The sequence below is a fragment of the Xyrauchen texanus genome, chromosome 35 (assembly GCF_025860055.1).
Source record: "Xyrauchen texanus isolate HMW12.3.18 chromosome 35, RBS_HiC_50CHRs, whole genome shotgun sequence".
NCBI classification, from domain to species: Eukaryota; Metazoa; Chordata; class Actinopteri; order Cypriniformes; family Catostomidae; genus Xyrauchen; species Xyrauchen texanus.
In genome coordinates this window covers 1,831,292-1,858,769 of record NC_068310.1, presented here as the reverse complement: position 1 = coordinate 1,858,769, position 27,478 = coordinate 1,831,292, and the positions used below count along the sequence as shown (strand labels likewise).

Here is a 27,478-nt window from a genome sequence, read left to right as displayed (position 1 = left end):
ACTGTGGTATATTTTGATAAATAATCTCATCCTCATCCCTGTTTCTAAAAGATTTTGCTTCAAAGCTGTACCTAAATACAGTGTGATATTATTTTCAATAAGCCATGAGAATAATATTACTCCAATAAGTGAATTAAACATAATTCACTTACTAAAGCTAATTCCTTACAGTAGAAATTGTGAGCAGATACAACGAAACATTGTATTACAATTTCAAATGTGGAGAATCTATTAAGACAAATAATTCTTTGAATTATTTGTTATTTACCTAATTTATAATGGTTGTCAAATGCGACTAATTCTGTTATACATTTCATTACCTAATAAGGTACAATAAGGATGGTTTAATTTAGCTCATAGCTCACATATTTCAAGACCCTAAATTCCCTTCTAAATTTAGCATATCAAATACACTTACATATAATGGTGTGAGAATGAGGAAAATTTAAAGTTCACTTCTAAATGTCGTATTTCCTTTATTCCCTATACCTTGTCGAGGCACCAAAATGTATTAACTAAGTATTACAGAATTTAATAAAAATTAAGCATCATACAATTTTTTACTGCCTTGTAAAAAGACTATAGGTGAGCCGATTTGAACCAGCCATTGGAGGAAGAAGAGGAGGAAGAGAGAGAGAGGGAATCACTCCATGCAGTTTACAAATTATTTCAAAAGTGTGCAACAGACATTACTCACGTCTTAAATAATCTGTTTAATAAGAACATGTCGTCTTTCTATTGCCATTACAATTATGCCCATCAATGAAGGCAAATATAATGTTGTACTGTATTACGAGTCATGTTCATTTAGACCTATCATGCATTTCATAGCCCAATTGATTTCTTAGCAATTTTTTCAACACTCATTTTTAATCCTCCTCAGAGTTTACACTGGCTTTCCAATAATCAAAATATATGAAAATGTATTAAATGTCCCAATGTCTTTGATAAACTGTGAAAGATGCCAGAAAGATTCGTTGAAATTGCACTTAAAGAGTATTAATTTATTAACATTTTTATGAACTTCTTAGATAACAATGCTTTTGGGAAACGTGATTTAGAGATTAAGTACTAAAGTGCTATTAACGTCCTAGTTCTTTGGGGAACCCAGCCAATGTTAATAATAATAATAATAATAATGCATTAAATAGATATATAAACAGATGAATAGATCAAATAAAACTAGAGAGAGCAGAAAAATATCAATGACTTCTCTCATCTTCTCCTCTTCCTTTCTGATACCCAAGGGTGCTCTCGCTAGCACCACAGGTTGTGTTGGTCCACCCAATAAAATCTGCCAGAATATACTATTCGTTTGCAAATAAAAATAAATCTGCATGATGTCGCACACAAAATAGCTCACATGATAATCATCATATTACTGTTAGAAAATGTAGTTGGACAATAGTTTTTATTTCAAATAAGAAAATTGATATGGTTTTGGTGAATTGAAATGAGACGTGTTGTGCTGGTTTATTCCATTCAGCAGATAATTGATAACTTTATCTTTATCGAAGTAGTTAACATCCAACACACAAACAAAAGCCACATGAGCAGTAATAGGCTGACTGCATCCACTTTTACTTGAGCCCGTCCTTTTTTTCAGACTTCTGGCATAATCAATGTTGCGCAATGCGCCACGACGGATTGAAGCTGTCTGAACACATCAAAGCAAACATTCTAAAGGCCATACTTCACTTTTACAAGTATCTAGTTAATTTTCAATGAGAGGCATGCAAAACGTGCAAATCACGGGAGATTTTGCTACCTGCATGGAGGCGGTGAGCAAGTGGGGGCCGTGCACCCAATATCCTGCCACTTTCATGTGCACGGCTCTTTGCGAAAGGTGCAGCAAAGTAAAAATATTTTATCTTCTGAGCCGCTGCAGCAGTCATTGAAAGGCTTATTATTCACAGCCAATCATACAACAAGCTCATATCAGATTGCTGTAAACATGGAAGAAAAGATACACGTCATTAAAATTCCCAAACTACATGATATTATTTGAAAGCCAGGGCTTGGGAGCATATGAGTGCACGAGCAGATTTGTCAGGTTAAAATAAACAATTTTAAAATGAACTGATTTCAATGTTAATCAATGTTAATAATAAAACAATAACCCAAAAATATTTCACTTAATTATAATGAAATTATTAACAACAAATACAAACAAATGCTGCACAATATTTTGATCAGGTTTTCGCATAGGCAAATCAAAGACAGACAAATCAACAATAAACAAGTGTTGTTTTTATTTTATCATTTGTTCATCTCATGTAACAACCGATTATGATGCAACTGACTTCTATTTAACTGACTATGCTGATTTTAACTATATGAAGTGCAACATTTAAAGAAAAAGCCCAGTTTAAAATCTATGTTCAACTACATCGTCTCCTTGAGGTAAGGTAAAACAGATCCAAAACAACTTGATAATAAAATGTGCTTTTAATTACATTGGTTTTAGTACATACAAACATGTGTGTGTGGAAAGTATTCAGACCCCCTTAAATTTTTCACTCTTTGTTATATTGCAGCCATTTGCTAAAATCTTTTAAGTTAATTTTTTTTCCTCATTATTGTACACACAGCACCCCATATTGACAGAAAAACACAGAATTGTTGAAATTTTTGCACATTTATTAAAAAAGAAAAACTGAAATATCACATGGTCCTAAGTATTCAGACCCTTTGTTCAGTATTTAGTAGAAGCACCCTTTTGATCTAATACAGCCATGAGTCTTTTTGGGAAAGATGCAACAAGTTTTTCACATCTGGATTTGGGTATCCTCTGCCATTCCTCCTTGCAGATCCTCTCCAGTTCTGTCAGGTTGGATGGTAAACGTTGGTGGACAGCCATTTCAAATCAAATAAAATCAAATCACTTTATTGTCACACGACCATGTACACAAGTGCAACAGTAGGTGAAATTCTTGTGTGCAGTTCCGAGCAACATAGCAGTCATGACAGTGACGAGACATATACCAATTACAGTAAACAACATACTTACACAACACAATTTACAAATCAAATGTACACACTTACACAAAACAATTTACAAATCAGATGTACACATACTTACACAACACAATAATTATAAACAATGTACAGTAAACAATACACACAATAAGTAAGGAGTATATTACATTTTATATATATATATATATATATATACACACACACACACACACACACATACAGTGAAGAAAATAAGTATTTGAACACCCTGCTATTTTGCAAGTTCTCCCACTTAGAAATCATGGAGGGGTCTGAAATTGTCATCGTAGGTGCATGTCCACTGTGAGAGACATAATCTAAAAAAAAAAATCCAGAAATCACAATGTATGATTTTTTAACTATTTATTTGTATGATACAGCTGCAAATAAGTATTTGAACACCTGAGAAAATCAATGTTAATATTTGGTACAGTAGCCTTTGTTTGCAATTACAGAGGTCAAACGTTTCCTGTAGTTTTTCACCAGGTTTGCACACACTGCAGGAGGGATTTTGGCCCACTCCTCCACACAGATCTTCTCTAGATCAGTCAGGTTTCTGGGCTGTCACTGAGAAACACGGAGTTTGAGCTCCCTCCAAAGATTCTCTATTGGGTTTAGGTCTGGAGACTGGCTAGGCCACGCCAGAACCTTGATATGCTTCTTACAGAGCCACTCCTTGGTTATCCTGGCTGTGTGCTTCGGTCATTGTCATGTTGGAAGACCCAGCCTCGACCCATCTTCAATGCTCTAACTGAGGGAAGGAGGTTGTTCCCCAAAATCTCGCAATACATGGCCCCGGTCATCCTCTCCTTAATACAGTGCAGTCAGCCCTGTCCCATGTGCAGAAAAACACCCCCAAAGCATGATGCTACCACCCCCATGCTTCACAGTAGGGATGGTGTTCTTGGGATGGTACTCATCATTCTTCTTCCTCCAAACACGGTTAGTGGAATTATGACCAAAAAGTTCTATTTTGGTCTCATCTGACCACATAACTTTCTCCCATGACTCCTCTGGATCATCCAAATGGTCATTGGCAAACTTAAGACGGGCCTTGACATGTGCTGGTTTAAGCAGGGAAACCTTCCGTGCCATGCATGATTTCAAACCATGACGTCTTAGTGTATTACCAACAGTAACCTTGGAAATGGTGGTCCCAGCTCTTTTCAGGTCATTGACCAGCTCCTCCCGTGTAGTTCTGGGCTGATTTCTCACCTTTCTTAGGATCATTGAGACCCCACGAGGTGAGATCTTGCATGGAGCCCCAGTCCGAGGGAAATTGACAGTCATGTTTAGCTTCTTCCATTTTCTAATGATTGCTCCAACAGTGGACCTTTTTTCACCAAGCTGTTTGGCAATTTCCCCGTAGCCCTTTCCAGCCTTGTGGAGGTGTACAATTTTGTCTCTAGTGTCTTTGGACAGCTCTTTGGTCTTGGCCATGTTAGTAGTTGGATTCTTACTGATTGTATGGGGTGGACAGGTGTCTTTATGCAGCTAACGACCTCAAACAGGTGCATCTAATTTAGGATAATAAATGGAGAGGAGGTGGACATTTTAAAGGCAGACTAACAGGTCTTTGAGGGTCAGAATTCTAGCTACTAGACAGGTGTTCAAATACTTATTTGCAGCTGTATCATACAAATAAATAGTTAAAAAATCATACATTGTGATTTCTGGATTATTTTTTTTAGATTATGTCTCTCACAGTGGACATGCACCTACGATGACAATTTCAGACCCCTCCATGATTTCCAAGTGGGAGAACTTGCAAAATAGTAGGGTGTTCAAATACTTATTTTCCTCACTGTATATGAAGTAGTATATTGAGGAGAATATGCTGACAGTCCAGTGTGAGATTATAGATGAATAAAGTGCAGTGCTAATTATTGATCGTGATAGATCAAGTGTTCAACAGTCTGACTGCTTGGGGAAAGAAGCTGTCATGTAGTCGGCTGGTGTGGGTCTTGATGCTGCGATACCGCCTGCCTGATGGTAGCAGTGAGAACAGCCCATGACTCGGGTGGCTGGAGTCTCTGATGATCCTCCGAGCTTTTTTCACACACCGCCTGGTATATATGTCCTGGAGGGAGGGAAGCTCACCTCCGATGATGTTTCTGGCAGTTCGCACCACCCTTTGCAGGGCTTTGCAGTTGTGGCCGGTGCTATTGCCGTACCAGGCAGTGATGCAGCCAGTCAGGATGCTCTCTACAGTGCTGGTGTAGAACCGTGTGAGGATGTGTTGGTTCATTCCAAACTTCCTCAGCCGTCTCAGGAAGAAGAGGCGCTGGTGAGCCTTCTTCACAACGGCCTCAGTGTAGATGGACCATGTGAGTTCTTCAGTGATGTGGACACCGAGGAACTTGAAACTGCTGACTCTCTCTACCGGTGCTCCATTGATGGTGATGGGGCTGTGTTCTCCGTCTTTCCTCCTGAAATCCACCACAAGCTCCTTGGTTTTACTGACGTTGAGGGAGAGGTTGTGCTCCTGACACCAGCGTGTCAGAGTGTGCACCTCCTCTCTGTAGGCTCTTTCATCATTGTCAGTGATCAGACCTACCACCGTCGTATCGTCAGCAAACTTAATGATGGGCAAACTTAATGATTTTCAGGTCTCTCCAGAGATGCTCAATTGGGTTTAAGTCAGGGCTCTGGCTGGGCCATTGAAGAACAGTCACGGAGTTGTTTTGAAGCCACTCCTTCGTTATTTTAGTGGTGTGCTTAGGGTCATTGTCTTGTTGGAAGGTGAACCTTCGGCCCAGTCTGAGGTCCAGAGCACTCTGGAGTAGAGCCCGAAGCCATTTGTTTTGAGAATAATGGCTGGCTGATGAAGTTATTGGCTGGCTAGCCGGCTCAGCCAAAACCTAAATGGCTGCTGCAGCCGCCAAACTTTTCATAGCTGCAAATGGCTGAAGCTGCCACTTCATGTCTACAGATGTCTATGTTGAGTGGTGGACAGTAACAAAGTAAATGTAATTCGTTACTGTACTTAAGTAGCTTTTTTGTGTATCTGTACTTTACTGAAGTATTTAAATTTGGGGAGACTTTTACTTTAACTCCACTACATTTCAAAGTCAAATATATTACTTTTTACTCTACTACATTTTCAAAATCAGTCGTTCCTTTTTATTTATGAGTGGATAAAAACGTAACTGGTCAAACGAGCCACCAATCACAGTACAGCGCGCGCGCTTTGTTTTGAACTCGCCTTGGCGGCATCTACTAAGCGCGAACCAGGGGTGCGTTTCCCAAAAGCATAGTTAGCCAACTATTGTCGCAATTTCCGTCGTTATCATCATAGTTCAACGAGTCGGTGTTTCCCGAAACCATCGTTCCAATGAACATTCGCAAACAGCATCGCAGAGTTGTGTGGTTGGAACGACAGCTCTCGACCTGTGGTTAGAAGCAGAGTTTCTTGTTATTATAACATGTGGGCTTAATAAATTATTATCTTGAGCCAAAGAAGCAAGATGACATTCAGTACAATCAGTATCTTTTATTTAGAAGACATACAAATGTCCTTTATGTCTTTTAGTTTGTCAATAGATTTCAAGCACCATTTTTGAAGAGTGCACATGTGTGAACGTGCTCTAGTGCAAGAACGAGCCTATGATTGAATCTGGAAATAAAGCAAATAACTGAGAAAAATATGAGATAGTCCTCAGATGACATGTCCGTAATTTATAGCAAAACATCTAGCATTAATTCGATCTCAAACAGATTCATTAAAAGTAGTTTTTACTCCACCACATGTGTGACATCATTAAAGGGTAACTAAACCCTAAACCAACTTTTTTTAGTTAATGATCTGTAAGAATGGGGCTTTATTAGTACTGGTCATTGATTCAAGTAATTTTTTTGACATTTGTGTATAAAGTGTTTTAATTCTACAATATATGGTGTAAAAACGTCTGAGTGCTGCCCTCTTCAGGTTGAGCGGTGGCTACTGCAGTTGAATTTTCCTATTGGCTGTTTGCGGTACTCGTGACGTAGCGGTGACAGCTGACGCAAGCAGGTTCCAACTCACCACGCCCTTGGTACGAGCTACCATGGCAGTATAAAAACCATCTCGTTTCGTCAAAACCACTGTAGCGAGTCAGGAGTTGGAATTGCAAGTATTGAAAACGATCAGGATAGAGTATTTTAGCATCTATTTAGCATAGCATTTATATAGTTATTTAGATTATTTCCTGTCGCCTAGGTAGTTAATTAGCATATTTGTTAGTGTAGTATTGTTAGAAGCATAGTTAGTTAGTAGCATAGTATTGCGTCAGTTAGGATAGCTTCAAGTTAGCGTAGATTATCTGTATTTAGTACAGTGGTCAGGATGGTACGTAGGTGTAATGTTGCTGGTTGCAACAGCACTGCTGGACTGTATTGCTTTCCATATAGACTTGGAAATTAGAGCCAGGGGTTGCACGTCCTTGTTCTGGAAGACCGCGAGTTCCCGCCTAGAGCTGGAGGAGTGTGCAAACTGCATTTTACGCGGGATTGCTTCTCCAACGCAATGGAGGTGGAAATGGGCTTCTCCAAACATCTCGCGCTGAAAAGCGTCGCAGTGCCAAACGCTGCTTCTCCTGCATGGACTCCACCACCGCAGCGGCGTCTTGAGGTGAGTGATCATATATATTTGAATCACAATTTATGGTTAGGCTAAAGTTAATCCTCTGGGGTAGACAAACGTGCGTTCGCGATGCGGGAGTGTTAAACGTATTGCACCCTTATACATTGTATTACGGTATTGACTACCTGTATAGTTTTATTTGGAGGTATACGGTTTTGTACATGATGACGTTACGCTTTACGTCACATTCTTCTAAGTTGAGAGAACAGCTAACTGATGTTATGTTCAAGTGAAGCTTGCTAAATAAAAATCCTGCTAAAAGGATAAACATCACTGAACAGCGTTTCGTTTGTTTTTCCTGCACGTGAGTGAAGGTGAATGCGCACTCGGATGCTCAACAGGGAGTTAAAACCGCAGTTTGAGCCAGCGGCTCGAATTGATGGCTCCGGCCCTGTGTCCACAGACAATTCACCCTCCTCCACTTCAGGTGAAGGTGGGGGAGAAAGGTCCTCGACTTCAAAAGACCGCTCCGTGGCAAACTCCAGTCACTCTCCATTTTAGAGTCTGACAGCAGCTGTCAATTAATCTGTCACTACGGATCTCAGGTGCACGCCCCCCCCGCCCCCGCCCCGCCCTCGTTTCGTCCCCTCTATCCCCGCTGGGGGTCTGCCCACTTTTCGAGCATTTTTCAAATATTGCTAGTGGGTGGAGTCAGACTCTGAGCAGGGGTTTAGTTACCCTTTAACCAACGTGGTTGAACAACCAATTTGCGACAATACGGTTTCGGGAAACAGTCGTGACTAGCAAGTTGATTTCTTCAACAGTGCATCGTACTACGGTAGTGGAGCAGCAAGTTACGTCATTGTACGGGAAACGCACCCCAGAGCCGTTAAATATGAGAGTTGCGAACATAGACGGTTGCGACAGTGATCTCGCCGCCAGCGTCACGTGATTTGTGTAGCTCTCAATAGTTCCAAACAAATTGCGTTGCCAATGATTTTAAGCGGGGCAGAGAGCAGCAGCTATTATTGCAGCAATTATCGGTAAATATTGACGCATAATGTACATTGCTTATTATGTTGACACTAAAATGACTTGCATATAATAGCATTGTTTTTCTGGGGAGTAGCAGAAACACTGCATTAATACATTTTTGTGTTTAATTTTGGAGGAAATTGGCTGCTCCCATAACATATATATATATATATATATATATATATATATTCTATGTATGTGTGTGTGTGTGCTGTAGCAGTATACATGTATGCGTGTGTATATATATATATATATATATATATATATATATATATATATATATATATATATATATAAAATGGCGTTGTGCAGGTTTATGTGAATGTATCATAACATTAGGATGTTAATAATTATGACCATAGACACTCGAGAAAAATATATACAGTAAATACTGTAAATGCATTATACCTTATGGGAACAGTCCCCTTCCCTCCAAAATTAAACACACAAAAAATGTATTCAATTCAAATATATATATATATATACACACACATCTGACTAATTAATGTCATTTTATTAATAGACTGGTGTGCCAAGAGTGACATTAGTCTTCATGTAGACTGAGTTAAGCAAGAGTCTTGTGACAAATTATAATAGGACATTATGGCCATAAAAAATTATAGTACTTGGATACTTAAGTACATTTGAAGGCAAATAATTTTGTACTTTTACTCAAGTGAATGTTTAAAGGCAGCACTTCTACTTTTACTTGAGTAATATTTTACCTTGAGTATCGTTACTTTAACTCAAGTACATGGCATGTGTACTTCGTCCACCACTGTCTGTGTTATACTGATTTACTAGATCTCAATATTTCCAAGCAATGCATGGCTTACACTATATTTCTACAAAATGCAATACAATGTAATAAAGAAAACATCAGATTTTACTTTCACAACGTATGTACATATTTAATTTGTAGTCTGTATGCTACTAAACATTTTCAAATAGCCTACAATGTGTTGTGTTTAGGCTAAATGTATGTAGGCTAAGTTGTATACAATAACTTGGCATTATCATGGATGAAGCTTATCATATTACACCTGTAATATGATGAGCAAGTGATGATCGTTTGCCATTGACCAGTAGGCCAGTGGAACTAAACATGCATTCCACCGGCACACTACCTGCGTGGACGGCAGAGATCGTGAGAAGTATGTTGATTAAGAACGCAAACTTTTGTTGAATTTATGAGAAATCTACAGACGCTAAACAGACGAAGTGTAGTAAAATAAAGACCTAAATGTGTATTTCGGACTTTTTTTCACCACAAGTCTGAAAGAAGACATGTTATTGAAGACAAATATCCAAAAATCTCAAAATTGACCAGTAAAAAAAAAACGATGTTTTTGCCTGCCCTGTCTCGCCTTAATATAAACACACACTGTTATCAGTATTAATTTGGACAAAGTTTTGCACATTTCACTTCAATGTACACTGAAGCATGCGTCCTGAATTAGCAATGTGGAAACGGTGGTTTGTTACTGCAGTAATATCACGTTCAGTGCTATAAATCTCTCCGTTCCAGAATATTTGGTTCATAACATCAATCTTTGATTCAGGTGTTTGTGCAACCGTGCCCTGAAGATTTAACAAAAGTCTGGGTAGGCCTAAGTTAAAAAAAAGGAAGTAGGAATTAGGAAAGTATGTGAGAAGTGAGATCAAAATTACCTTGCTTGCTTCTTTCCGCCATTTCACCTCAGTGCGAGAAAAAAAAAATGCATCGCTTCTTCTGTACGGAAAACGAGCAATTTTAATTGGTCGTCAATTCACTGTGAGTCTGTGTATAGTAGCAACGAGCACAAGACTGTGCTGTTATGAATCCAGTGGGAAAATAGATCTTGTGCATTGTTTATATATTTTGTGTGTGTATGTCTCTATGTGATAGAATTATTATTTGATGCAAATAATTCTAGCCGGCTCAGCCAAACTTTATCAGATGGCGGCTCAATTTGGCTTACGAAATTATTGGCTAGCGGCGGCTAAAATTCTAAATGGCGCAAATGGCGGCGGCTTCGGGGTCTACTCTGGAGAAGGTTTTTGTCCAGGATATCCCTGTACTTGGCCGCATTCATCTTTCCCTCGATTGCAACCAGTCGTCCTGTCCCTGCAGCTGAAAAACACCCCCACAGCATGATGCTGCCACCACCATGCTTCACTGTTGAGACTGTATTGGACAGGTGATGAGCAGTGCCTGGTTTTCTCCACACATACCGCTTAGAATTAAGGCCAAAAAGTTCTATCTTGGTCTCATCAGACCAGAGAATCTTATTTATCACCATCTTGGAGTCCTTCAGGTGTTTTTTAGCAAACTCCATGCAGGCTTTCATGTGTCTTGCACTGAGGAGAGGCTTCCGTCGGGCCACTCTGCCATAAAGCCCCGACTGGTGGATGGCTGCAGTGATGGTTGACTTACTACAACTTTCTCCCATCTCCCGACTGCATCTCTGGAGCTCAGCCACAGTGATCTTTGGGTTCTTCTTTACCTCTCTCACCAAGGCTCTTCTCCCCGATAGCTCAGTTTGGCCGGACGGCCAGCTCTAGGAAGGGTTCTGGTCAGTCCCAAACGTCTTCCATTTAAGGATTATGGAGGCCACTGTGCTCTTATGAACCTTAAGGGCAGCAGAAATTTTTTTGTAACCTTGGCCAGATCTGTGCCTTGCCACAATTCTGTCTCTGAGCTCTTCAGGCAGTTTCTTTGACCTCATGATTCTCATTTGCTCTGACATGCACTGTGAGCTGTAAGGTCTTATATAGACAGGTGTGTGGCTTTCCTAATCAAGTCCAATCGGTATAATCAAACACAGCTGGACTCAATTGAAGGTGTCGAACCATTTCAAGGATGATCAGAAGAAATGGACAGCACCTGAGTTAAATATATGAGTGTCACAGCAAAGGGTCTGAATACTTAGGACCATGTGATATTTCAGTTTTTCTTTTTTAATAAATGTGCAAAAATGTCAACAATTCTGTTTTTCTGTCAATATGGGGTGCTGCGTGTACAATAATGAGGAAAAAAAATGAACTTAAATGATTAGCAAATGGCTGCAATATAACAAAGAGTGAAAAATGTAAAGGGGTCTGAATACTTTCCGTACCCACTGTATGTGACTTGGTGCAATGGAGTTCTTGTTCATTGTAAATATGGCAACGGCCACTCCTGAAACCACGATACAAGCACCGCCTACACTGCACAAAACGCATGTGTAATAAGGGAGCGAGAGCTTTATTTCTCTCGACATTTCTCTTAATTTATGTACATTGTTTTGCACTATTTTCTTTGTATGCCATTTCTTTCTAAGCTGCCATTGCTTCGAAGCACGGTTTCTAAACTGAAACGAAGCACGCTCACCGCCAACTGCATTGATCATGAGAAACAAAGACTGCAAGCTTTTCCGATTACTACTGGTCTTAGCTCTTAAGAGCGTTCTCTACGTGCGAAGTTGTGAATGTTCTTTGCTTTTTTTCTCATGCGTTTCCCAAACCTGCACTTAACACGAATGAGTCACACTTTAAGTGCTTCTTTGCTGTGCATTGTGAAGTGCTGAAATCTGACTGTATAGGGTTACGCAATCAAAGATTTGTGAATAACTTTTTAAATACTTGTAATATAGTTATTTTCTTAAATAATTAAACTAATAAACTACATAGTTTTGTAATTATTTTTGAGCTGGAGGCTACGATCTACTGTTTTTACACAATCACCGTTTTGTTCATCAAATGTGCATTTGTAATGTTTCATTTATCTTCTGTGGGTTGACCATCGGGGTGCAAGCGTCTACAGTTGTGGCCAAAAGTATTGGCAGTGACATAAATTTTGTGTTTTGCGATATTTATCTGCTTCAGTTATTGTGGTGTTGATTCACGTTGTTTCTAGATTATTGTGCAGAGTGATCAGATGCATTTAAATTATTGCAAAAAGTAATTTTATTACAATAACCCAAATTTTGCTTCTATTTGTCCACTCGCCTTTTGAGGATTGACCACAGGTTCTCTATGGGATTAAGATCCGGGGAGTTGCTTGGCCACGGATCCAAAATGTCAATGTAATGATCTCCGAGCAACTTCATTATCAATCTTGCCTTGTGACATGGTGATCCATCATGCTGGAAAACGCACGGCTCATCACCAAATTGCTCCTGGATCGTTGGGAGACGGTGTTCTAGCAGGAAGTTTTGATACCAATCTTTATTCATGGCAGTGATTTTGTGCAGAATTGTGAGAGAGCCCACTCCCTTGGATGAAAAGCAACCCCACACATGGATGGTCTCAGGATGCTTCACTGATGGCACTACACAGGACTCATGGTAGCGTTCACCTTTTCTTCTCTGGACTATCGATTTTCCATATGTCCCAAACAGTCAGAAGGGGGCTTCATCAGAGATAATATCTTTGCAACAGTCTTTTGCTGTCCAATCCTTGTAATTCCTGCAGAATTTCAGTCTGTCATTGATGTTTTTATTGGAGAGAAGTGGATTCTTTGCTGCCCTTCTTGACACCAGGCCATTGCCCAAAAGTCTTCGCCTCACTGTGTGTGCAGATTCACTCACACCAACCTGCTGCCAATATTGAGCAAGCTCTGCACTGGTGGTGACATGATTACATAGCTGATTCCTCAGGAGGAGACCGTCCTGGCACTTGCTGGACACTCTGGTACGTCCTGAAGCCTTCTAAATAAGCAGATAAATACTGCGAAACACAAATTTTATGTCACTGCTGTAGTGTCTGTGAAGACTATATAAAAAGAATAAAGAGGTTAACATGTTGGCAGGCCTATTTCATGTGCACAATAGTGTGGTGGAAGCACTATTTGTTTGTATAACATGTACAAACATTAACTGATTAAGCAGAGATCTGCACTTTGCACAAACTAATCATCAATGCATAATGTGCACGTGACAGCGCCCATCGTTGTCAGAGAGAAAAAGAGGAGTTTGTAAAGAGAAGGAATGTGGGAGGATGCGCCAAGATAAACGATGTCCCCGTAGATACAGCATAACATCGACATCTTTCCTTCTGATCTTACTACTATATCATGTGGACATTTTGTCCAAACTCATGCACAAAGGTAGGCCTATTGTTGTTTGATTTAGGCCTAATTAAGTTTTCATTTATTAATTTATTATTTTTATTGTAATATATCATTTTCTTGTTTGTGCTAATTTCTTTTCAAATTGAAAAACAAACATGGCTGTTCTTTCTACCTGTAGCTTAGTCTTCAGCAGTCAACACCCGATTGCATTGCATCACCTACTGGCAAGAATGAATAGCATCAGGTTGAGATTGTGCATCGGTACTCTGCTGCTTTTCCTGCAGTTCCCGGATGTGGAAGTTTGAATTACCCACTGAATTTGAGGAAGCAAATTTTGTTAAGCGAAATACAACAGGCTGAATTTTACCTGTCGAAAAATCTAGATGGTATTTTCAAATTAACTTAATATTTTGGAAACGAACTTTGGAAGGTGAATATTTATTAAATTAGTTGTGAAGTGTTTCCAAATGAAAGATTCAAATTTGAAAAAAAATGAACGAAAAATTTCAGCCTCCCAAAATGTCTGCACTGTTAATACAATGCATTTATTTTTTCGATTAGAGCAATTCGACATGCTTTTATGCTTCAAAGACTTCAGTCATGAATTTAACTCAATAGTCTGGTGACTGAGCAGTGAGGCAGCCGCCTTTCAATTTTGACACAGCCAGTAATTCTACAAACCATGAACACCACTGAAAATGATTAAAAGCCATTTCTCACCTGGTTTGTTCTTGGTCATCTTAACACCTGTGGTTAAATGTAACAGATAACAATTGAAAGTTATTACTACATGTCTAAGAAACTGGAGTGCTTCAATGAAAACACAGAAATTCGACTTTTTGTGAAGCAGTATCACGGTCAATGTCATTATTTGATAAGTGAAAAAAGTTTTCAGTTTCCGATGTCATTGCATAAATGCGCTAGTCACAGTCAGCCATGATTAATTTATTCCACGAGTGACAATGGCAAATTGCAAGGGACTATTGAGGTAAAATTAATAATAATCAGCTGGACATATGATCACATTATTTTATTAAAAATAATAGATTGAAATAATTCACCTAAAAATTTTATGTTGTTCCGTGTTGGGTGCAATCGGAATACAAAGTATTTGCTTTAATAATTTAATCAAAAAGGTAGTGTAACACATTGTATTATAAATTCCTGTAATCAGATTATGGTTACTGATATTCAATTAAGTTAATTACAATCAAGTACATCACTTAGGTTACACATATTTGTAAAATCTTTTTTATGTAGAATACATTTAAAACATGAATTATGTTCATATTTACATCTGTTTTCATAATTGTGACAGTTTAAGTGTCCCATAACAAGTAATTGCAAGGGATAAACATGTGGATGACTTGCGCATGACAGTGAGCAAGAGGGAAATATAGACATTATTTTGAATTTGTTGAGCGTACAAACAAAACCTTTTATGCAAAGTTTTTTTTTTTTTAGAAAGGAGCTAAAAATAATTAACTAGTGATGTGATTAAGTAATCTGATTTTTTAGAGAAGTTCTTACTAATTTGCAGTGGATTACTTTGAGGAGCTTACCTGAACCTGTATGACTTTTTTCTTAAATGAAACACACTACGAAAAACAAAATCATTAAAATAACCGGCCATCTTCTCAAAACAATGGCAGTTGAAAGGGGCTAAATTTAAAGCTTAAAACAATCACCAAAAGGTATAATAAAAGCAGCCGATGTGTCATATTCAAAGTCTTCTGAAGACAAACAATTTATGGTGAAAAACAACTTGATTCACATAATTGTCCATTATGTTCTTCCACGTAATTCTTGATGTCTGTCGGGTGTTCGTTAAGTGCTTTGAGAGAATTTTATTCGCAATGGCATGAGTATTCACATGAAAACTGCATCATTTAGAACTCTCGCAAAAAATGTTGTTCAAAACATTTTTGACTAATGATGTCGAAAACTTGCCAAAGTATTCCTTTAATTGCATTTAGCAATTATCATGGTAACTCTGTCACCCCTCCAATTTTAAAGACTGAAGAGAGTGAGATCTTTTTATTTTTCACTTTCTCCCATTTTCAACCCAATTTGGAATGCCTAATTCGCTCCCAAGTCCTCGTGGTGGCATAGTGACTCACTCATAGGTGCCTCATCCGGGTGGCGGAGGACGAATCTCAGTTGCCTCTGCATCGAAGACGTCAATCAGCGCATCTTATCACGTGGTTTGTTGAGTGCATTACCGCAGAGACGTAGCGCATGTGGAGGCTTCACGCTATTCATCGCCGCATCCACGCATAACTCACCACGTGCCCCACCAAGAGCGAGAACCACATTATAGCGACCACGGGGGGGGTTAACCCAATTTGACTCTACCCACCCTAGCAACTGGGCCAATTTGGTTGCTTAGGAGACCTGGCTGGAGTCACTCAGCAAGCCCTGGATTCCAACTCATGACTCCAGGTGTGGTAGTCAGCATCAACACACGCTGAGCTACCCAGGCCTCCATAAGAGCGAAATCTTAAAACAATCTTCAAGTGTACCACCCTCAGCCAAAAACGAGTTGAGTCAGCTAGTGACATGCTGGCTTTATCTGTTGTTGTAGCAGCTGCAGCTTTGCTGACAACAGATTTCACAAAAATTTGCTTTGCGGATGGTACTTCAACCTCCTGAGACCAGAGTGTGACTACAGTGCACATTTTCCATTTTCCTATTTTATTTGTAACTAAACGCAGCAAAAAAAGACATCCTCTCACATTCAACTGTTTTTATTTTCATAAAATTTAACATGTGTAAATATTTGTATGAACATAAAAAGATTCAACATCTAAGACATAAACTGAACAAGTTTCACAGACATGTGACTAACAGAAATGGAATAATGTGTCCCTGAACAAATGGGGGGTCAAAAGTAAAAGTCAGTATCTGTAAATGCTTTCATCGCATTATGAGGGTGCATGTAAACGTAGCTATTGTCCCATGTCTGCCAAACATGTTGACTGCAAACATCATCTGCAGCCTGAAACTGAAATTTTGGTCGGATGTTAGGAGTGAATGAACTTGGCTGCATAGAAAGCTATAGGATGTCCCCTTGCGCCCTATTTAGTGAATGATTTAAACTCCAGTATGCTGTCTTTCTGCACTGGTCTCAGAACAGTTTGAAATGCAACTTAATTTCATCCTAACTCCATATAAAGCCTCTAAAAGCAACATTTTCCAGCTTTTGGATGAATCCACTGATTCTCAATGTGATAATGCAGTGAATATATAATTTCTAAGGTAAGGCTCATTGTCCTCACAGGAGGTCATCATGTTTAACAGTGTGCCGTTTGTGATAAATCATTGCAATTTTTTGTCATGTCGTTATGAAACTAGAAATGTTACTCTTTGATACAAGCAGGTGTCAATGGAAAAACTTAATGAGATTTCTTAACAGATGGCATTTCACCCAAAGACAAAAATAACTAAGAGCGGCACCATTTTGTTGTCACATGTCTCAAAAGTTTAACCATTTAATGACAGCCCAGAGAGTCCTGAACTGAGATCAGTTGGTTTAAATAAAATGAAGAGTAGCGTATAGCAAAGCCTAAACACAATGTACTTGCATGAGGACGCGGGTCGCTCAAGGTTAAGCTCGAAATACTGTATTATATTAAATATTTCAGAATTTAAACATTGGATAGAGGTCATGAATTAATTTGTGCTTCACAAAATCATGATTTTGTTTATTGCTAATTAATCATACCAAATAAATGCATTAAATTGAGAGCCCTAGTCCTAATTCATCCTTGATATTACATTCAATCTATGAATGTAATATCTATCTATCTATGTATGTATGTATGTATGTATGTATGTATGTATGTATGTATGTATATATATTTTAATTATAACGATGATTGGAAAACTAGTAAATGCTGCTCCATTATCAGAAATCAACACAAAATGTACTTTAATTGACACAAACCATGATTGGTGATGTGGTTTCTGTAATCCTGTGTCCTTCGCAATATTTTAGGGCATATTGGGCAATGCCAGTGGCTCCTGCCATGCCCTCCATCAGCACAATAACAGGGAATAGAGAACTTCCCTATCACAAAGAACAGACAATATTAGTCACTCAGCTAATGAGCACTGTTGTTAATGAAATGGTTACTGGTCCATTACCGATGTCAGCATCTTTGTAATACATAGCTAATTTGAGGTGTCTCTTTTCGAGGTGATGTTTTGACGCAGGGACTGGATTCCTGCAGTACAGGCAGTCGATGTCCTTCATCAGACTAAACAGCTCATTCTCATCAGCAAATACAAAGTGTCTCTCTACAACTCAGACACAAAAACACATGAAAAACAAGATCCATTAAACATTACATATTACTGTCTCTTTTCCACTGTGCTGGAATGAGCTTCCAAAGTCCACTTAATCTGCTGAGACCATTACATAATTTAATAAACTATATTCTATCTTCAGCACTATTGCTCACTCTTAAAACTTGGCAGTGTGATACTGCAGATATTGCTAAATGATTACATGTTCATATGAAATGAAAAAAAAAAAAACAGTACATCCATATACCTTAGACAGTATCTTGCAAAAAAGTGCTGTGAAATACTGGCGGGTTGTTGTGTGGGTCGTCCTTTACATTTTCATGAAAAACATTTGAATTCATTGGAGGTGGTCTTATTGGATAAATATTTGGCAGGCATTTTACAAACCAAGGGTTGTAAGTTAAAACAGGGACAACCATTGACTGCTCTGGTGCTTTGAATAAGAAAGAGTCTATATGACCTTTGTACAAATTGTAAAAAGTTTCTTAGCTGAGAATAAAAATTTGTACAAGTTGTTCTACTGAGCTGTCATGAACCCAAGCATAATATTAAACGATATACATAAATCACATATTTATTTTAATCCATGCTAGATATAACATCAGCAGTTATAATACAAGATCATTGGACAACTTGAAATATGGAATGATATTCCGGACATTATTCAAAAGGAATTGCAAATTGCGTTTTCAATTTGTGGACGCATAAAATGTGACATAATCCAAACGCAATTGCAAATCACGCATTACGGTTTGCATTTTCGTTTAAGCGAACGCACAGTGACTGCCAGATTTCAAATGGAAAAGCAAAGTCCGTTTGCAACTGTGTTTCCCATATCTTACGAGTTTTGGCCCTGTCATATTTAAATAGCAATTTCAATTACCACGTCTGCTTTTTCACTTTCTCAGCGTCGTGTATGTAGCCAGCCAAAACTCTTAATGAGTTTTGAACTCTTGAATTCTTATAATAAAGGTGGCTTAAATTTCATTGATTTTGATTCTCTTAACAATACCTTAAAAATTAATTGGCTTAAACGTTTCCTTCACAATCAATCTTCTATTTGGAGTATAATCCCAAGATATATTTTTTCTCAATTAGGAGGTTACATTTTCTTTTAATGTGCAATTATTCAATTAGTAAACTTCCTGTCAAACTTTCCAATTATCATCAGCAGATGCTTATGGCTTGGAAACTTATTTACAAGCATAATTTCTCGCCACACAATTTTTTAATTTGGAACAACTGTAATATTCTTCATAAGAGGAAATCTTTATTTCTTGAAAACTGGTTCAATAATGGGGTGATATTAATAAACCAGCTATTTGATAGTGAAGGTAATTTATTTAATTATTCGATTTTGTTTCAGGATACCAATTCCCAGTATCTAGTAAAGAATTTAATATAGTTTTCAAGGCCATCTCTTTGGAAATCTGTATGCTGTTTAGAAACAATAATAGTGCTACAGTGACTTCTGTTTCTCCCCTAGCCCTGAATCTACTGTGGTTGGTTCTATTTGTTTTTCAATACATAAATCCAATTATAAAATTAGGTCATTATTTTTGGACCCTGTTACTTCAATTCCTTCCTCCATTTCTTATTGGAATAACCTTTTTGATGATATTAAATGGTCATATGTTTGGTCACATCCTCAGAAATTCTTTCTAACTAATAAAGTTAAAGAAATATCCTATAAAATTATTCATAGATTTTATCCAGTTAAATACTTTTTAAAGAAATTTAGAAATGATATTGATACTTCCTGCTCTTTTGTGAAGCCTCCTCTGAAACTGTTGATCATTTGTTTTGGGAATGTCTTTTACTCTGTCTTTCTGGAACAATATTGATGCTCTGATTGTCCAAAAGGTTTTATGTAACTTTTCTTTATCATATAGACACATTCTTTTTGGATTTTATGTTAAAGACAAGAATCTAATTAATGCATGTTTTTGTATAAACCTTCTTTTATATATTGGAAAGTTTCATATCCATAAATGTAAATATATGAAAAGTAAACCCCACTTTAGCTTTTTCAAAGAAGAATTGAAGATGTATTTAAATACAATTTCAACTTCTGTTAACAAGAAAGCAATGAAAACATCCAGAATTAGTGCCATGTTTAATATTCTCTCTTAATGTTTTTTTCTTTTGTGCCCTCTTCTTTTTTTTTTCTTTCTTCTCTTACTCTTTTCTTTTTAGATTATTGTTGAATATATTTAAATTTCTTTCACATTTCGTCTCTTAATGTATTCTGAACCATAATTTCTCTTTTGTTTTGAAAGATTGTTTATATTTCTTGTATGTATCATCTTGTTCTGTTTGTTAATATTGCAATAAAAAAAAATAAAAAAATAGTATTCCATTTGAGTTTTGGCTGGCTACATACACGACGCTGAGAAAGTGAAAAAGCAGACGTGGTAATTGAAATTGCTATTTAAATATGACAGGGCCAAAACTCGTAAGATATGGGAAACACAGTTGCAAACGGACTTTGCTTTTCCATTTGAAATCTGGCAGTCACTGTGCGTTCGCTTAAACGAAAATGCAAACGGTAATGTGCGATTTGCAATTGCGTTTGGATTATGTCACATTTTATGCGTCCACAAATTGAAAACGCAATTGCAAATACAATTTGCAATTCCTTTTGAATAATGTCCGGAATATCATTCCATATTGAAAGGTGATAAAACTATCTGTTGTTAATCGTCTGAATTGTTGTTAACATTTTCAAATGTTTCATATTTTAGATCTATTTTACTCACCTGCCATGACTATTTAATCCCAAAGCCTAAAACAAATAAACAAACAAACAAAAACATTACAGGCACCAAACAGTTTAATTTAAAACGTCTTCTCATCTTGGCATGGAAACAAACTTTTACTAAAGTAAGTATAGTCAAAGTCTAAATAAATAGTATCTGGTATAGTTTCAGCCAAAACACCTTAGTTACTAATTATTGTTGCTATATTAAAAATTAGGTGATTTGGTATTAGTTTCGCGATGTAAATAACAAACAAACAAACAAACAAACATTATCATCATTTGATGTTAGCCACCACTCTAATCACACACAAAATAAAATAAGATTCTGAAAGCTTCACTGTTTAAAGGAGATCTCATATTAATCCGTTCTTGTTTAACAGAAGAAGAAAAACAATGGTTGCCACGGGGAATAATGCAAATCAATCAATGTTAAACTTACCTGCGATACCAATACTGACGATGTCTTGCCTTCACGGTGATCGATCGTACTTTTAAAGCGTTTAAGAGAAAGAGCAGATGAATCCCTTTCCTCCGCGACGCACGCAACTGTCGCATTTTGAATGACGTTTTACTCTCCACGTTGTCAGCTCATATTAAAGAACTTTGTTAAAAATAATTTCTCTATGTAGAGTGTTTTCACTTACTATTAATTAGAACATCTTTTTCTTAGCTTTAGTTTTGATGTTAACAAAATACCTCTTAAATGATCTCATTTTAACAGGCAAGCCCTTCTGACATGATGCTTTAACATTTAGTGCGGTAAAGTTAGTTTTATATTTGACATTCGTTTGATATTCTCGACAATACTCATTAAACTCTTCGTGCCTATAACATTTTCAAGACAAACCAACAGACATGCATGAATGGGTTTTCTTTGCCTAGCACAAAGCTGAATAAAAAAAACAAAAGAGATTTGTTTTCATAACTCTTTTAATCAATTAAACAATTTAACCATATGATATTATGAAATCACAACAAATATGAAATGTTCTTAAAAATATCCCTTTCATGACACAAGGCTCTGTTTGTGGAATTTACATTCTATATGTTTTCAAATAAATATAGTGTAAATGTTTTTAATCAAATACCATTAAACTCAATGAATGTTTGACCTAGAGACATGAAACCAACTGTAAAACACTCAGAATATTATTCTTCATATAGAACAAGACTTGTTTTTGGGATAAAATATGCAGTAATTTTTATACAGATTCAATTATCCATATAAATCTATTAAGCTCAATGACCGTTTGAGCTACAGACATGAAACCAACTTTAAAACTCTCAGAATATTATTCTTTATATAGCACAAGACTTGTTTTTGGGAGCAAATATTTAGTTCCCCTTCTGTCACTCACTCGACGTTGTGTCAATTGTAGTTACACAAGGGGCTTCTTTCGGGTGCCTCGGATACCTTTGTATATGAAAAAGGATTTGCATGTCCCGGCCCCGGACATAAGGGTATAAAAGGCGGGGATCGTGCATCTGTTCTGTCAGATTCTTTCTTTGGCAGCATTTGTGGATGGCTCATGTACTCATTCCGAGAACTTCACCATGGCATCGTTTCGGTCGCAGCTTTCCTTCCTTAAAGGGAACGCCACTCCAGCTGCCCACGACGTTGCTCCTTCTTCCCACGGGATTGAAGACGACCTGGCTGTCGATGGAGGCGATTTGGGGCCGTGGTTTCACCGGGTAAATCCAGCTCACTCTATTGCTTCTGTCCGGGCTTGATGTGAGACCGGCTCGCCTCATGGCCAGTCTGATGTCTCCGTTGGTGCCATGGAGCAGGATGATGAAGTCGCCGCTGCATCGGATAGCGTCGCGGCGTCTGACGCGGGTTTGCCCACCCAGTTCGAGGCTGACGCCAAGATGTCCGATATGCTTGCCCGGGCTGCCGTGAGTGTGGGGCTGGACTGGAACCCTCCGTCCTCCCCTTAACCCTCACGTTCCTTTCTTCTGGAGGTGCGCGATGAACTAAAGATGTCGTAGATGGCACATTTACTGCCCTTAACCAACCTCCTTACTAGTCCATTCTCACTATCCTCAACAGCGGGGTAGTCATCTATGGCTGAACTTGGTCGAGATGTGGGAAACTTGCAAAGCCGCTTTCTCAACGCCCCCATCTCCCAGCCCGGCCTATTCGGCGACACCGTTGAAGACTTTGCCCAGCAGTTTTCAGCAGTGAAAAAGCAGACGGAGGCCATCCAACACATCTTACCTTGGCGCCGGACTACACCCAGCTGAGCCCCGTCTGCCGAGGGCATCCCCCTGCGGCAGCAAGAAACCCGCAGGTAGCTCTCCCTCAACCAGGGCCCAGCTCTTAGCCCCAGCGTAGAGCTACCCACAGGAAGCGGACGCCCCCCGTCTCACTAACCTCTTCAAGGACCCGGAAGGCTCCCAAGCGTTCCTGAGATAGACCACCCAGGGGATGAGATGTTCATGCAGGAGCTGGTAGCCAGACCACTCCTTCCCCCAGTGGAGGGCCGGGAGGGGAATCCTTGGTTTCCTTATTTTTATTTGCCAAAAGAGGGATTTCCTCATCCCCTGGGTCACCTAGCTGGTTCCCGCAAACACCGTACTCGTGGCGCACCGGCATCAAACCATTACAGGCAAAGTGGCACTCTGGACATAGAAACTTCCCCTCCACATCCACGACTGTACAATGTTCACAAACCCTGCTGGCTGGTTCTGACGAGTCCAGAGAACGCCTCACTGGGACCTCCTCCTCAGTCACTAATCCGCCCCCTGCAGGGTACAGGGAGCAACGTAAGTCCTTTGAGTTTTTTCTCAACACACATGCCTCAGGATGCAACCTTGCCTCCCGACGCAACACTACCTGCTCCCCAAAAATAATCGTCCCCTTAGTGCCCCTCGCACAGAGCTTGGACACGTGGCTTACGCTCTCCAATCCATCGTGCTGGCTGGCCAGGACCATCTGACTCAGCTACGCGATTCAGTTCACCAGGCATCTGCCCCATTTCAGTGGCATCCGGCCCACTTCGGGGCACGGTGAAAAACCCTGCCCGCAGAAATCGCTACCCTTTTGCAAAAGGATGCGATAGAGACTGTCCCTCCAGCCGAGATAGAGAAGGGTTTCTACAGCCCTTACTTCATCGTACCCAAAAAAGGAGGTGGGTTTAGACCAATCTTGGACCTGCGAGTTCTTAACAGAGTTCTGCACAAACTCCCGTTCAAGATGCTCATGCAAAAACACATTCTAACATGCATCCGGCATCAACATTGGTTTGCAGCGGTAGACCTGAAAGACGCATGCTTTCATGTCTCAATTTTGCCCCGACACAGACCCTTTCTACGGTTTGCGTCCAAGGGCTGGGTGTACCAGTACAAGGTCCTCCTCTTTGCCCTTGCCCCGCTAAGGGAAGTGGGCATCCGCATACTCAACTACCTCGATGACTGGCTGATCCTAGCTCACTCTCGAGAGGCACTATGTGCTCACAGGGACCAGGTGCTCAGGCACCTCAGCCATCTAGGGCTTCAGGTCAACTGGGAAAAGAGCAAGCTCTCACCGGTTCATTTCAGCTCTTTTCTTGGCATAGAGTTAGACTCAGTCTCAACGGTAGCGCGCCTCACAAACGAGTGTGCACAGTCAGTGCTGAATTGCCTCTCGTCGTTCAAAATATGCACTGCGGTCCCTCTATAACAGTTCCAGAGGCTCCTGGGGCATATGGCATCCTTAGCAGCGGTCGCGCTGCTAGGGTTGATGCATACGAGACCGCTTCAGCACTGGCTTCAGACTCGACTCGCGAGATGGGCATAGCACCGCGGCATGTATCGTGTGATCTTCACCCCCCTCTGCTGTCAGTTATTCAACCCCTGGACATACCTCGGTTTTCTGCAGACAGGAATCCGTCTGCAGCAGGTGTCCAGATGCATCGTGGTCACTACAGATGCCTCCAAACAGGGTTAGGGCGCCGTGTGCAATGGGTAAGCAGCCGCCAGTTCCTGGAAGGGCCCGCAGTTACATTGGCACATCAACTGCCTAGAGTTGCTGGCTGTATTACTTGCCCTGCGGAGGTTTCTCCCGCTGATCCGAGGCAAGCACAACTTGATACGTTCAGACAGCACCGCGACGGTAGCGCACAGAAATCGCCATGGCGGCGTGCGCTCTCGTCACAACTTGCCCACCATCTCCTCCTTTGGAGTCAGCACCGACTGAGGTCGCTGCACGCCACACATATCCCGGGCAGCATCAACATGACAGCAGACGAGCTGTAGCGACAGGCTCATAGCAGTCAAACTTTACGCCTACGATGCTAAATTTCAGACACTGCCGAACGAAGTACTGGATCGTACAGTCAACGGTTTCATTGCGGCCTGATATTTTTTCATCTTATGATGATATAATTTCATCGTTTGATAAGGCTGAAAAACGCAATATGGAAATAACCTGTTATACAACCACTAGAGCGTTTAAGACGAAAAAATGAATATGTCCCAAAAAAAATATATACATATATACGTCTTGAAATGCAGTTTAAACTGAATAATTGACGCCGGCCAATTTAATTATTTTCATTAATGGGCAACCGCAAAGTAATGGTCACAACGCGATTACAACCTCAGGGTGTTAATAATTTTTGAATGGCCACTTTTTCCTTAATTATTTAAATCCCAAAACTATCATTATTTGAAATAAAGCTAGTTTTATAGATTTAAAGTAAAACAAATATCATCAAATATCATCACTCACCTACTCATATACTGTCCTATATCGACTGTTACTTTTTGGCTTTGAACAGTGTGAGGAGATGAGATAACCCAAACCCAGGGTCAAAATATTCTAAGTGCACTTTGTGTCAACCAAGGAACCCAAACGCTAGGAAAAATTACTTAATTACAGTAACGTGAATATTTGTAATTCGTTATTTACACATCTGATTAAAATACATAAAAATGTGCCCAAAATTCTAATGTGGGGACAAAAAAGCCCTCATAATGAATTGTTCTGTTTTTTATTTATAAACTCTGATATAGTTGTAATCCCCTATTTTTAGGGTAAAGGCAGTTTTGCACAGAACGTGGCGGGGAGCAGGCTTTGCTTGTGATCTTGCCGCTTGCCCTTTGTACAGGCGTTTTCTATTCACATTAGAAGCTGCGAAATGTGCCAGTAATGTGCAATAATGCCACCAACTGCTTCAGCTCAAATACGTCTATGATGCGATTACTGTCAATATTATATTTGTTTTCATGTAAATGATTGCACTTAAATAAAATGCCACTTATTTTTTTCATAAAGAGTTTTGGAACTATAAATATTGTAATATTTTATTTTCAAATAAATGTTAAATTATAATATAAAGGCTAAACAATGTAATTGTAAATAATTATGTGTCTAGCCGCCTGTCTCCACATTTGATGAGTTCTGCATTTTTTAATGACTAAAGAAACAGACTGCATGTTACTTCATATTTGTATTGGCAAATTGGTACAGTATAAATAACATAATATCAATAATTAAAATAGGGCTACAAATGAACTTTCAAAATTCACAAAACACTGCCAACAATAACCCGTCTGGGTAATTGTATTTTCTGTTTATCTAAAGTTGATGTTTTAGACACCTGTTGCAGAAGAAAAAATGAAAGTTGACTGTCCATGGCACATTTGTATACATTGTCTATTTTCCAAACATAATATTTCTGTGGTCTGTTTTCACCTGGTACACCGACAGTCTTCCTATTTCTCTCTAAACGCTCATAGAAACGTTCTATAGCTCAGGAAATTCAGCGACAGTGAGTATATTTGTCCATGTTGTTTTTTATTTGTTTGGTTGTAAATAATTCCAGCTCTGATTGGTCAATGATAAGCAGCAGCCGTGGAGATATAACATACTTTTATCTTGTGTGGGCTGCAAGCAGTCGGGCACAACAAAGGGGCAGGATTCTCATAAACAAGCTTGGAATGCGGCGTCACATTCAGGGGTTTCGAGCGATATACCTGTCCCCACTGAATTACACGTGCATGAAACACCTGTCTGTCTTTACAGGGGTTTCGAGCGATATACCGCACCGAGAATGACTCTGACCACACCGAGAATGACAGTTTTGGAGTTTGTGTTTATTTACCTGACACGCTCCCGTATAATATGAACTTGAATTAAGGATGAAATAAAGATGTATTGCCAAGCTGTGATCTGTGTTTCTATCAGACATTCGAGCTGCAGACAACGGGGGTAAGAGACGAGCGTCTCTTGCACACATGCACTTATTTATTTAATATAATTGCAGCATTTTGCCATCATATAATCGCACAGGCTGACATCGCGATTGCAATATGATTAATCGTGCAGCACTAATACCTTTTGACCCTTGTGTCTATATTGTTTATCTGTTTTGTGGAAGCTCGGCTTTCTTTGTTTATTTGTTCTTTGCATTTTTTCATTGCTCTTCTGCTTTTGGGTTTAACTATTGGGGAGTTTGCTCACCTTACATTTACATTTACATTTATGCATTTGGCAGACGCTTTTATCCAAAGCGACTTACAGTGCACTTATTACAGGGACAATCCCCCCGGAGCAACCTGAAGTCAGAGCCATATAGAGAGAGAGTTGCGACAACTCCATTGACGCCAATGGAACGTTTCTTTTTACAGCAATGGCGGCTCGTGGAGCCTCTCATTAGTTCCCGGAACAGATTAGGCAAGGATTGGAGCTGGATAAAGTTAGTAACGAACACCCTATTAATTGTCAAATCTGTTCTCTTGATTCAGTTTCATCCATCGTTTTTAAAAAAAAGTAATATCGTAATATATTATTACAATTTAA

The 27,478-nt window shown here is 39.2% G+C and overlaps 1 protein-coding gene across 6 annotated transcripts in view; it reads right to left on the bottom strand.

Annotated features, from left to right (window-relative positions):
- si:ch211-10d23.5 (uncharacterized protein LOC556599 homolog) overlaps positions 1–21,249 on the bottom strand; it is a 40,577-nt gene extending 19,328 nt beyond the window's left edge. For 3 of the 6 annotated variants that reach the window (XM_052105525.1, XM_052105523.1, XM_052105524.1), the window contains exons 1-5: positions 21,134–21,249; positions 20,693–20,718; positions 17,772–17,924; positions 17,572–17,694; positions 14,346–14,372 (exon numbers count right to left, since the gene is read on the bottom strand). In XM_052105525.1, the coding sequence (XP_051961485.1) occupies positions 14,346–14,372; positions 17,572–17,694; positions 17,772–17,924; positions 20,693–20,699 (310 nt within the window). In that variant the 5' untranslated portion in view covers positions 20,700–20,718; positions 21,134–21,249. The remainder of the gene's footprint in view (positions 1–14,345; positions 14,373–17,571; positions 17,695–17,771; positions 17,925–20,692; positions 20,719–21,133) is intronic. The other 3 variants (XM_052105527.1, XM_052105528.1, XM_052105526.1) reach the window with 3 other exon arrangements.
- Between the last annotated feature and the right edge of the window lie 6,229 nt (positions 21,250–27,478).